This window comes from Oratosquilla oratoria, chromosome 24 (assembly GCF_046742065.1).
Source record: "Oratosquilla oratoria isolate Oo_2021 chromosome 24, ASM4674206v1, whole genome shotgun sequence".
NCBI classification, from domain to species: domain Eukaryota; kingdom Metazoa; phylum Arthropoda; class Malacostraca; order Stomatopoda; family Squillidae; genus Oratosquilla; species Oratosquilla oratoria.
Genome location: NC_134800.1, coordinates 37,398,571 through 37,411,070, shown reverse-complemented (window position 1 = coordinate 37,411,070; position 12,500 = coordinate 37,398,571). Strand labels below are relative to the sequence as shown.

General features: G+C 47.9%; 1 protein-coding gene across 11 annotated transcripts in view; it reads left to right on the top strand.

Annotated features, from left to right (window-relative positions):
• Positions 1-12,500, top strand: part of rdgA (retinal degeneration A) — a 668,249-nt gene that overhangs the window by 571,247 nt on the left and 84,502 nt on the right. For 10 of the 11 annotated variants that reach the window (XM_076207926.1, XM_076207928.1, XM_076207930.1 and 7 more), the window contains exons 2-3: positions 1,183-2,613; positions 4,087-4,249. In XM_076207926.1, the coding sequence (XP_076064041.1) occupies positions 1,295-2,613; positions 4,087-4,249 (1,482 nt within the window). In that variant the 5' untranslated portion in view covers positions 1,183-1,294. The remainder of the gene's footprint in view (positions 1-1,182; positions 2,614-4,086; positions 4,250-12,500) is intronic. The other variant, XM_076207936.1, reaches the window with a different exon arrangement.

Here is a 12,500-nt window from a genome sequence, read left to right as displayed (position 1 = left end):
CCCCCAACCAATGAAGCCCCCCTCCCTCGTTCCCCCCCCTACGACTCCCCCTCCCACTCCCCCTCCTTCACCCAGTGACCATCCATCTCACTTTGGTGCTTACCTTCTCAGTTACTTTCTTGGACACGTATATTCTTGTTATCTGGCACTGCCTAGCACTGCCTGGCACTTTCTGGCACCTTCTGACACTGTGAATCCACATCTAACCAAGGCCACAGTTGACCCCGTGGTACCAGGGTCCCCTCTCACCTGAATAAATTCATCTGACGACACTCTAAAGAAGACCTGTAAGGTAACGCCCCCTTCACTACCGAGGTCCGGGGAAGCCACGGAGATGAATTAAATCGCCTGGCGGCAACGGGAATAAAAAGAATGGTACAGCCCAGTGGAGAAGGTGTTAAGAACGTTGTATCGTCGTGAAGACGAGCTCATAATGCAGTCTGGAGTCGATAAATCGCCCCCAAAACACTCAGTGAAAGATTCACCCTAGTCTCGATTTGGTCATTCTCCCCCAAACTTGGGGTTCCAAAGGGTGACCTTTATCCCGCAGATGACCTGGGGCCAGAGATTGTTCTAAGCGTGCAAACAAACTGAAACTGATATAATTCAGTACTGAATTAGTGGTCTTCACAAGGCTAAGACTGGGATACACAAAAAGAGCAGTAAACCATTGGCTTAGGGTAAAGTATAATGGAAAATAAATATAAACCTGAGTAATGTATGACTATTTACGCACTGATGTGGGAGGAATGATGTGATTGAATCTTTTGGATGGATGTTTGGTTTGATACGGCAAGCCCCCTTATAAAAGGGAACGTGTGCGACCGTTTGGCTGAATCATGCGCCATTTCACCAAAGGCCGAATTTTTTTTTTATTTTTTGACAAAAATGTAGTCCAACATGGTCGATAATAACAAAATCGTATCTATGGTTAGTGACTAGAGGTTAGTGAGGCATGGTTAGCGACTACTAGATGAACGTAATACTTTAGGGCTTAGTGACTACATAATGAATACGTTTGGGTGGTGAACTGAGTGAATGCAAAACTATGCTAGTGACATGATACTGAATGGGGGAAGCGTTTGCACTGCAGACTCTATAGGTTTTGATTACAACTCTCTGGATATAATCTTTTGTAACCAAGAACTTCACTGAAAGATTCTTCCTTGTGTTCCCCTGTAGGGCCGGGCGTCCGGGCAGGCCTGGGCGGGGGTGGGGTGATCGTGCGCCCCCCAGGTGGCTTGCTCCCACATCTCCCCCCCCGCCACGCCCTCCCCCCCACTAGCCCGCCACCATGAATATCGCTAAACTCCGGCACTCCTTCATGCGCTCTCGAACTCCCACGGGAGCGGAGATGAAACAACAGAACAGCCTCGAAGTACCGACCCAGGTCCGCTCGGCCTCGTTCGACGAGATGCAGCTCAAGCCAGGCCACCGGGAGAACTCTTCCTCTTCCTCCTCCTCCTCCCCGGCCGAGCGGCAATCCTTCCTCCTGCGGGTGCCCTACATCGGACCCAAGAGATCCAAGAGCTTCGACTCTGGCTGCGGTGACGTCGACGACAGCTACTCCTCAAGTCGCAAGAAGAGTTCGAGGCCTTCCTCCCTGGACAAGACGAGCCAGAACTGCATCCACTGCGTCTACATCGAGGAGTACAACCGCAGGTGCGGCTGTGACGGGCGAAAGATCTCCAACACGGTGTCCCTCGACTTCGCAAGCCTGAACAGCTCGCGGGAGGAGATCGAGGAGGAGGAAGGCGAGGACGACGACGACGATGACTGGGACGACGACGACAGTCTCAGCGACGAGCTCCACGAGGTCATATGCGGGATAAAGGTCACCCTTAGCCCGAACTCTCCGTCGTCAGCGTCCCCCACCCACGAGGATATGCCCGTCCCGGCGGGCAGTATCCACCATCAGGCAGCGTCGGTGGAGGTAGCGGCGACGGCGGCAGCGGCGGCGGCGGCGTCAACCACGACGACGGTGCCCCGCAGCAAGAATGTGTCCCCGAAGTTGGAGCGACAGCCTGCCATCTTCTGTATGAACACCAGCACCGAACTGAGTTCGCAGGAAAACAGCTTCGACCTCAGCGACGGCGGCTACAGCCATCACGGTTCTTACTTGTACCTCGGCTCCTCCAGCGAGTACGGAGACATCGACCAGGGCGGTGGGGACACCAGCGACGCAGCTGGAAGCGGAGGTGGTGGAGGAGGAGGAGGAGGAGTAGGAGGAGGAGGAGGAGGAGGAGGAGGAGGAGGGAGAGGAGGTAGTGCAGGAAGTACAGGAAGTGCAGGAAGTGGAGGAAGTGTTTCTGGTGGAGCAGGAGGAGGGGAAGTGGGTGGGGGAGGCGACAGTGGAGGCGACGGCGAAACAGTCACGGATGTGTTTCTCGAAGTTCCTGCAAGACGGGACCGGGCCGCCTCCTTGGACGTCTCCTTCGCTTCCTTTGCCTCCTTCCCGCAGCCCTGCCACCTCAATAAGGCCAACGGCACGGGGCTTACCCGCTCCAGCTCCCTCGAGCCTCCGAAGGCGCTGAGGTCCAAGAGTATTGACATCGAACTCCCGACCGAGGAGGACGGCGAGTACAAAGTGGTCGTGACGCCGAAGACGATCAAGTATGTAACCCACAAAGGTGCTCCTCCAGTAACCTAATACTTGTGTATGCATGTGTGCGTGTGTGTGTGAGCGCGCGAGTGCGTGCATGGAAGCCGCAGGTCAAGTCAGGTCACGCGACAGAAGCAGGACATCTCGTGTCAAGACAGGTAAATATATGCCAGTGGGGGTCAACCAGAGAGTCTAAAGTTCCGGATGTGAAGTCGACCCCAAGCTGCTGCGTGATGCTTTAAAGGTCAGCTCGAATTCAATTTTCCTCAGAAATGTGACTAAAGGTGAGTTCGGTTCACATCTATACTGAATTTCTGTATATATATATATGTATGTATGTATATATATATTATATCTATTGCGAGGATAAGATTACTATCTCTGGTAAGTAAATTATTGGCATGTTATCTTTTTTACAGTCATTCAAGAGTCAGAATGATATTCATGAACAAGTATACAAAAAGCTGTCCAGTGTGGCTCAAGACTGAACAGAACAGCCTCAGTGTTCATATCATGTTCATATGTTCACGAGAAGAAGTAGTTATTTATTGCTCGTAAGGCTGAATTGAAAGGATTGATTGCATGGCCATAAAGATGATATTTTATATTAGCAGTAGCGACACTTGAGCCTTAATAATGATGTTATGTTGATGTCTGGAAGGTCATCTACGTCTTACCCCATCTTGACCAAAAGTAGTAGTAGTTCTTCTTCTTCTTCTTTTTCTTCTTCTTTTTCTTCTTCTTCTTCTTCTTCTTCTTCTTCTTCTTCTTCTTCTTCTTCTTCTTCTTCTTCTTCTTCTTCTTCTTCTTCTTCTTCTTCTTTCCTTCTTCTTCTTCTTTCCTTCTTCTTCTTCTTTCCTTCTTCTTCTTCTTTCCTTCTTCTTCTTCTTTCCTTCTTCTTCTTCTTTCCTTCTTCTTCTTCTTTCCTTCTTCTTCTTCTTTCCTTCTTCTTCTTCTTTCCCTTCTTCTTCTTCTTTCCCTTCTTCTTCTTCTTCTTTCCCTTCTTCTTCTTCTTTCCCTTCTTCTTCTTTCCCGTCTTTTTCTTCTTCGTCTTTTTCTTCTTCGTCTTTTTCTTCTTCGTCTTTTTCTTCTTCGTCTTTTTCTTCTTCGTCTTTTTCTTCTTCGTCTTTTTCTTCTTCGCCTTTTTCTTCTTCGCCTTCTTCATCTTCGCCTTCTTCATCTTCGCCTTCTTCTTCTTCTTCGTCTTTTTCTTCTTCGTCTTCTTCGCCTTCTTCTTCTTCGCCTTCTTCTTCTTCGCCTTCTTCTTCTTCGTCTTCTTCTTCTTCTTCTTCTTCTTCTTCTTCTTCATTATTATTAGTAGTAATAGTATTATTATCATCATTATTATTGTTGTTATTATTATCATCATCACTCCTTTTACTAAGTTCACTCTTTTATTTTTACTTTACCCGTACTCCAACTCTCCTCTTTCCCCTTCTGCGTGCATCTTAATAACGAACCTCCTCCTTCTGCGCCCCCTACAGGAAGGCCATCAACTCTGAGGTGGAGATTCAATGCGAGAACGGCGAGAAGAGGGTCCTGCGTTCAACCTGCGACTGGAATGAGACGGCCATCAACGGCGACCACCTCTGGTGCCCCACTTCGGCTTCGGGAGACTTCTGCTACGTCGGCGAGGAGTACTGCTGTGTGAGTAACGCTTCGAGGTTCTTCTTCTTCTTCTTCTTCTTCTTCTTCGGGTCCTCTACTCGTGGTCCTTCTCCTTCGGTTTCTCTCCTCGGTCTTCTTCGATTCCTTTCTGTGTTGTTGTTGTTTTTTTCTTCTTCCGTCACTGTCGGCAACGGCGGCGCCGGGGAAGGGGGTTCTTGGTTAAGTTTGTTTTTGGTGTCTTCCACTTCACTGTCCACACTCCTTCTTTCACTCCCTACCTACGTCACTCTCCCCTCCCCTACTTCCCGCCCTCCTTTCGTCCCCTCTTCCCTCCCTAACTCCTTCCCTCCCTACCTACCTCGCTCCCTCCCCCTCCTTCCTTCCCTCCCTCCCTCCCCCCTCCCTCTATCACTACCTATCTCCATTTCTCCCTCGCTCCCTCCCTCCCTTCCTCCCTTTCTCACTCATTCATTCACTCTCACCATTCTTTCTTTTCTTCCTTTTCTCCTTCCTTCCATCCTTCCTTCCTTCCAACTTCCATTTCACCCCTTTCTCGCTATTTTCTGCCTCCTCCCTTCTTTCTTTTCTCCCTTCCTCCCTCCTCCCTCCTCCCTTCCTCCTCCCTCCTCCCTCCCTCCTCCCTCCCTCCTCCCTCCCTTCGTCTTCCTTTCGTCATCCCTTCTTCATCCTTTCTTCCTCCCTTCCTCCTCCATTTCTCCTACACTCATCCTCCCTCTCTCCCTTAACTCCATTTCTCCTCCCTTCCTCATCCCTTTCCACCTCTTTCCCTCACCTCTTCCTCCCCTCCTCCTCTCCTCAATTGGTACATCCTTCTCCCCTTCTCCCTCACGAACCAATTTGCGAACTTCCCGCTCCCAACCCATCGATCCATCTCTTCCAATCTGGCCGTGCCAATCACTCCCACCCTTTCCCTCTTCTGCCCAATCCTAGACTAAGACGTCCCAATCAGTTCATCTGACTACCAGTGATTGGTCATTCAACCCAATCATACTTGTTCCTATCGTCTTTTCCCTCCCCTATCCAATCTTTGCTGTTGTCTCCCTAACTAATCCATGCCAATCACTCCTGCTACCCATTCTCATCACTGACCCATCACACTCCTCAGTCTCCGACAATCAACAAATATTGTCAATCTTTTTCTACTCGTCTTTGTACATTTCCATAATCTCAACCACCTAGACACCTCTCAATTATCATCCAACCCATCACCCAATCTCCGCCCAATCACTCTCAGTAATCAACAGCCTCACCTCCATCCGGTGGTGCAGCCCCTAGGGGATGACAATCGGTGCCCTGGGGGAGCTGACAACCGGCGACTGACCTTCTTTCCTCCCTCAACAGTGATATATAAACAGCCCTACAACACACGATCCAGTATTTCTTTCCCGAAAAATCTATATAATGAGGGCCTGAGGAGCGTTGCTGGCCACTGTGGGGCTGCGGGTTTTCAGTCCGTGGAACGTGAGGCCCACCCACCTATTCACTATCTCACTCGTTTACTCATCCACTCAGTCACCCCCTATCACTCACCTATCTACTCATCGACTCATTCGTCCCCCCCCATTTCCCCCCTCCTACTCCTCTCCTTTTCTCCGTCCACTCCACCATTTCCCTCACCTCTCCCCGTCTCCCCCTCCCTTATCCTCCTTCCCCTTTCCTCTCCCCTCTCCCCCTTTTTCTCCCATCTCCCACTTTCCCCTCCCCATCCCCCTTCCATTTCCCTCTCCCACTTTCCCTTTTCCCTCCCCTCTCTCCCTTCCCCTTTCCCTTCCCCCTTCCCCTTCCCCCTTCCCCTCTCCCCCTTCCCCTCTCCCCCTTCCCCTCTCCCCCTTCCCCTCTCCCTCGCCCCCTTCCCCTCTCCCTCTCCCCCTTCCCCTCTCCCCCTTCCCCTCTCCCCCTTCCCCTTCCCCTCTCCGCCTTCCCCTCTCCGCCTTCCCCTCTCCCCCTTCTCTTTCCCCCTCCCCTTCCCCCTCATCTTTCCCCCTCTCCTTCCCCCTCCCCTTTCCCCCTCTCCTTCCCCCCTCCCCTTTCCCCCTCTCCTTCCCCCTCCCCCTTCCCCCTACCCCTTCCCCCTTCTCTCAATCCCCTTCTCCCGTGTCCCTCATCCCCTCACCCCCCTCCCCCTCGCCCCTCTTCCTTATCCCTTTTTCCCACCTCCCACATCCTCTTTCTCCCACCGCCCTTTCCCTTCCCTCTGCCCTTCCCCCTCGCCTTCGTCCCCTTTTCCCCCTCTCCTCATCCCCTTTCCCTTTCTCCCCTCTTCCCTTCCTCTTTCCTTTCCCCTTCTTCTTTGCCTTCCCATCCCCTTTTCCTCTCCCCTTCCCTTTCCCTCTTCCTTCGTTAATTAAAATCGTCGCATTCTAGGGGTGATGGTGCCTGAACCCAACAAAACATCGCCCACGGTGGGAAATAATTATTGACCTCTTTTGACGCCACGACGCCCAAATAAAATCAAAATAAAATCAACAAAGGGTGCCATCGTCCTGAAAGGGTCTTCTGGCCCTTCACTAAGGTCCCTGTGTCCTTAGCCTTACTCCGAACAAAGGTTATGTACACCAGTGATGAGGTATACAGGGTGAAATAAAAAATAAAAAAATTTTGCCTCCTTTCGTACCGAGTGGTGCTTTTCCTCTTCTGCCAGCTGCAGCCAGGTGGTTGCATATGTGCTCATGAACTCTCTTGCAAGACGAGTTTGATGAAGCCTCGGAGACGGAACTCCATTAGCATAGCTCCCTTCCTGTGTATCATAACACATATAACAAGGTACATACAATTGGCCAAATACAACACAAAAACTAGGGAGGGATAGTGGATACGAAAGAGTGGGAGGTGGGGGAGACTTGGGGGCTTAGGGCCTGCGGACTGTTGTTTACAGGGGCTGTTGGGATTTGGGGGAGTAAAGTTAATCAGAGATGGGGAGCTTAAGTTGGGAGCCGTAAAATGACAATAAAATGGTTAGGGGAGGGGGGTGTCTGTGTTGGAACTCCGTGGGATGTAATGGCTAGACGGAGGAGACGTGGATGAGGAGGACGAGAAAGTCAAAATGGAGGGAAAGGAACAAGGTGAAATAGGGAAAAAGACTTGCTAGTTGGACTTTAGAAGTACCGGTAGTAATAGTTGTAGTAGTTGTCGTGGTAATAGTAGCAGTAGTAGTAACAAAAATAGTGATGGTGAAGGTTGTAATGACGGCGAAAATATTGGCTTGTCATGGCAATGCTGGAGGAAATTGATGAAATCGATAGAGACTTGGAGGAGGAGGAGGAGGAGGAAGAAGAAGAGGAGCAGGAGATGGAAAAAAGAAGAGGAAGAGGGTCGTAAGAGGAAGAGGAGAGAAGAGAAAGAAGAGGAATAAGACGAGGAAGCGATGAAATGTTCAAGCTGAATGCGAATCAGACAAGAAATAATGGTCTCAAACTGTCAGGAAGTAGATTAGATTTAGAAGTGGTTAGAAACAGCTTTGCTAACCGTGTAGTAAATGAATGGAATAAACCTCCTGCAGAGTCAATGCAATATACTATAGTTCGAAGTTTTAATATTCATTTAAATAATACCTAAGTAATATGTTGTATTACCTGCCATTTATCTTTATTTATTTATTGTCATTTATTTTATTATTGATCTGCTCACTTTCCTATTATTCATTTGTCATTCATTATAAAATATTATCATTTATCATTATCTATTCATTTACTTTTCAGTGTATGTATATATATTTATATATATATATATATATATATATAATATATATATATATATATATATATATATATATATATGTATATACAATATTGCATCCCACCTAGTTATGGATCAAAAAGTCTCCTTTCGGTATGCTCTTCTTTTGCAATCCTCTGTAGGAAGAGAAGAAGGAGAAAGAAGTCACAGGAGAAGGAGGAGGAGAAGGAAGAAGAGGAGAAGGGTAAGGAGGAAGAGTAGTAGGAGGAGGAGGAGGAAAATGTAGAAAATAAATTGCTAAAGGGAAAATAAGAAGTACTTGAAAAATGAGCACGTTGCGTTCGGGGTATGGGAGGAGAGGGGTAAGGGGAGATTTTTAAAGAAGTATGACGAAAAGGAAGGATTTGGGGAAGGGAGGGAGGAAAGAGAGGGAGGGAACGGATTATAATTGAGGAGGGAAGTAGGGACGGAGGAAGGGTGAGGGAAGGTGAGGTCCAGGCTTCTTAAAGTCTGATTTCTGTGTTTCGGAAAGTTGAGGACTTCCTCGTAGCTCGTGTCTCCTTCCTCCTGCCCTCCAACTTGTATCATTGCCTTCCTCCCTCCCCTCTTCACCCCAGACCCACGGCCCCCGCCCCCAGCTCCTCCTCTTTTTCTTCGTCCTTATCTTCTTTCGTGTACTATTGGCAATTAATGACTTCACCTCTCACTATCAGCCCCCGCAAGCCCCCAACAGCCATCAACCCCCCCCCTATCAGCCCCAACTCTTCCAACCCCAACCACCACCAGACTTTACCTTCCCCCCACCGTACCTCAGTAGCCCTCCACTTCGCCTGAAGTCAGAAACTTCGATCCACGAAGTCGACTGATTTCCTCGAACTCCGGAAACAGGTGAGCTTGGTCCCACCAGGTTCTCCTTCCGGGGATCTACCGGAGCGAGCGAGCGAGGACTGCCGGACGTTTCTGCTCTCAAGATCCGGAGGGACGCTGTTATCTAGGAGCAATTAATGGACTTTGCGAGTCCAAATCCGGGAGATAATTCTGAGTTCGACGGAATCCGGTGGGGGCTCGGGGTGTGGGACGATATGGGGAGGGAGGACGGAGGAAGGTCTGGGGGCAGATGACAGGGAAGTTGAGAGGGTCCTTTCGCAGATGGCAGTGTGTGTGTGCGTGTGTGTGTGTGTGTGTGTGTGTGTGTGTGTGTGTGTGTGTGTGTGTGTGTGTGTGTGTGTGTGTGTGTGTGTGTGTGTGTGTGTGTGTGTGTGTGTGTGTGTGTGTGTGTGTGTGTGTGTGTGTGTGTGTGTGTGTAAATTATGTGTGTGTGTGGGAGAGAGAGAGAGATAAACAGAGAGAGAGAAACTGAGATAAACTGCCCATTGTGATAATGGTAAAATAATATCTTAATGACGTTAATAGAAGATATATCCAACACGTTTTGTTTACACATATTCAGAACTTTCCCTTGTGTATCCAAAGGATGACTTATGCGTCGAAAGCGTTCCTAAAGAACACTACGCCTATGCGCATGCGCAGAAGGATGCATTAAGTGAGCAACCTCATCACGGGGACCTCCTCTCGCGTACGTAGAGCCCTTTGACGCAAAACAGAATAAAATCTACAAATGCAACTCTCCTATCAGCACAAAGTTCGAAAGTCTCCAGTGCTCACATTCTTAGAAACTCTCGTGGCATTTTCCAGATTTCGGAGTTCTTTTTTCTTTTTCTTTTTTTTTCCGAATAGTAGAGAGTTTCGAATTTTAGAAATTCACAACAGAGAGAACAATCAAGACTTCTCGTTCAGAAGGTGTAAAAGTGTTGATGCGGCTTTGGCACCTCCAACGTGGGGTGTTAGCCGGAGTAAGATATATAGAGTCACTGGAAAGAAGAACTTGAGATTTCTTGTGAGACGAGCTGGTGCGGAAGACCAGCTGTTGCTGAAAACTACCTACGGTCGTGAGAAAGAGAGAGAGAGAGAGAGAGAGAGAGAGAGAGAGAGAGAGAGAGAGAGAGAGAGAGAGAGAGAGAGAGAGAGAGAGAGAGAGAGAGAGAGAGAGAGAGAGAGAGAGAGAGAGAGAGAGAGAGAGAGCGAGAGAGAGTAACATCCCTAGCACTCTCCCCTGGCACTCCACCCACGGAAGACAAACGACGAAGTATCTTGAGGACGTGCCTTGGCGGTACATGGATCCAAAACCGAAAATTTGCATTTGGGTCTCGTCTTCCACCCGCCTCGGTCTTGCCGGAACGTGTTCCTTCGTCTCCAAGGAAGGTTTTCCAAATATCCTATGGAATGCAAAATGTAGAGAACGTGCACAGCATGTATCTTCCTTTCTTCCCTTCTGCTTCCAAAAGCCCTCCGAAGCCCCCTTCAAAAGTTAGTTACCACAAAAAGACCTTGGAAGTAGGCTCCAAAAGACCTAGGAAACCACCTCCAAATGGTTACTAAACTCTTCTTCAGAGATCCTCGGAAACAGTTTGAGAATGGGCTTCAAAATGGCTTCCAAAACTACCTCCAAAACGTCTTCGAAACAATCTCCAAAGGGTCTCCAAACCCACATGCAAACGGCCTCTGAAACTAACCCAAGAGCTTCCAGGGCCGCCTACAAATGATCTCCAAAACGCCCCCCCCCCGCCAATAGTGTCTCTAAAGTGTCTCGAAAACTACCCATAAAGTGTCTCAGAAACTACCCCTAAAGACCATACGAAACTGCTTTCAAAATGTCTCCAAAGCTGCCCCAAAAGGTCCCATAGCTGACTCAAAAATACCTCCAAACTAGCCTCCAAAAAAAACTGGAAAGCCTCCAAAATGCCTCCAAATCCGCCCCAATAGACCTCCGACACTGCCTTCAAAGTGCCTCCAAGGCCACCTCCAATGGCAAAGCCGCCTCCAAAAACCTCTAAACTCCCTTCGTCTTCTACACAAAGACTCATCTAAAAGGGATCCAAATTCCCCTTCTAGCTAGCACCACCTAAGTGATTTTTTTTATGTTCTTTTACTGTGATCTTGAAATCAATGGCACCTCCCCAGCTCATTCCGAGTCCGGAGATATTCAACGAATTTAGGAAGAAAATGGGAAGAGTTAGAAAGAAAACGGGCGGCGTGTGGTGAAGGTTCAAGGTTGAGCACTTCGGGTTCTTGTTCTTCGTGATTGCGTTTTCAAAAATAATTTCGAGTTTCTTCCTCCATTTCGAGTCAACTTGATTAGTTTTCTTTGTGTTAGAGGTGACCTGGAGTGGGGAAAAAACGCGGAAGAAACGGACTCGCTTCTTCGTATGTCTGAGGCTCTCGTGTTCCTCTTCGCCGTGACTTACTTTACAGGTCTTGTTCTCGTTAAAACCAGAAGGTTTTTTTCTTTCTTTTTCACGTGACGGCAACCAGAATAAGACTGAAGTCGCAAAATGTAACGAAAGTATTTATGAAGTTTTTTGTTTTGCCCTTACTCATTCTCCAAGGCTCTTGTAGCTACATCAGTTATTATTCTCTTTTCTAACTTCATTTCTATCTCAATATTCCATCCCTACCCAAGAATACTTGTAGCCCGATGGTAAGAAAAATATTTATTGGTAAAATAAAGGATTACAGTTATACACATTGCACAGAGCTGATATAGAAATTCTACACCTATAGTAACCTTTTCATTCATACTCGCCTTAGATATTCAACTTTCCATTATCTTCCATTTCTGTGTGCTAACAGAGCTTTGCGAAAGCGCCTTCGGTGAAAGCTCCACTTTTATATATAAGTTTACCTCAACATTTACCCGCATCCTTCTTCCTTGTTCTTAAAGTTCTCTCTCGCCCCTTCGTAGGCTCGTCTAGATGTAAGCCAACTCCGTCGACATCACACACTCCTACAACACAATTTTCAGTCTCCTCTAGGCGCACGTCCAATTCTGTGACTCCACGTGCTCCTGCAATGCCATTTCCATAGTCTTGTATAGGCACATGTTGATTTAAGTGACATCATACACTCCTGCCAGATCAGTTTCTTAATGTCGTCGAGGCGCGTGTCAAACGTGGAGACATCACACACCCCTACCTCAGATGCACCTCCGCCTTAGTCCCTATCGGAATGATGTGGTGCGTTTCCTTTTTATTTTGGTCACTGCCAGATTATTCTATTCGCCTTGTATGAAGTCCCTGAGGGCGGGGAAGGGGGAATGCGGGGTTAAACCAGCTCTTTTCCACAGTAGGCAAAAAGCAACTGAATACCCACCACAGTTTGCGGAACGAGAAATGTAAACAAATACAGCAGCACCGCAGGTAGTCGTTGTTGAATTTGTCACAAAGTCTTTTAATCCAATCAGATATGCCCTTCTTTTTCCTCCACGAATATGCCGCGTTGCCCTTTGGTCTTTGCCTCAACACGCTTACGAAGTATGTTTCGATAACCTCAACTTCACACCGCAGACTCCTCTGGTTGAAACTCACTCTCATCTTGTATCTGTCAGTCTGTTAGCCTTTTTGATTCAATGTTTTATACATACCCATGCTTAGATATACATGTACGCACGCTGACACATGTACACACACACAAATAAACAAACATATATGTGTTTGTGTGTGTATACAGTTTGTATTTATATATATATATATATATA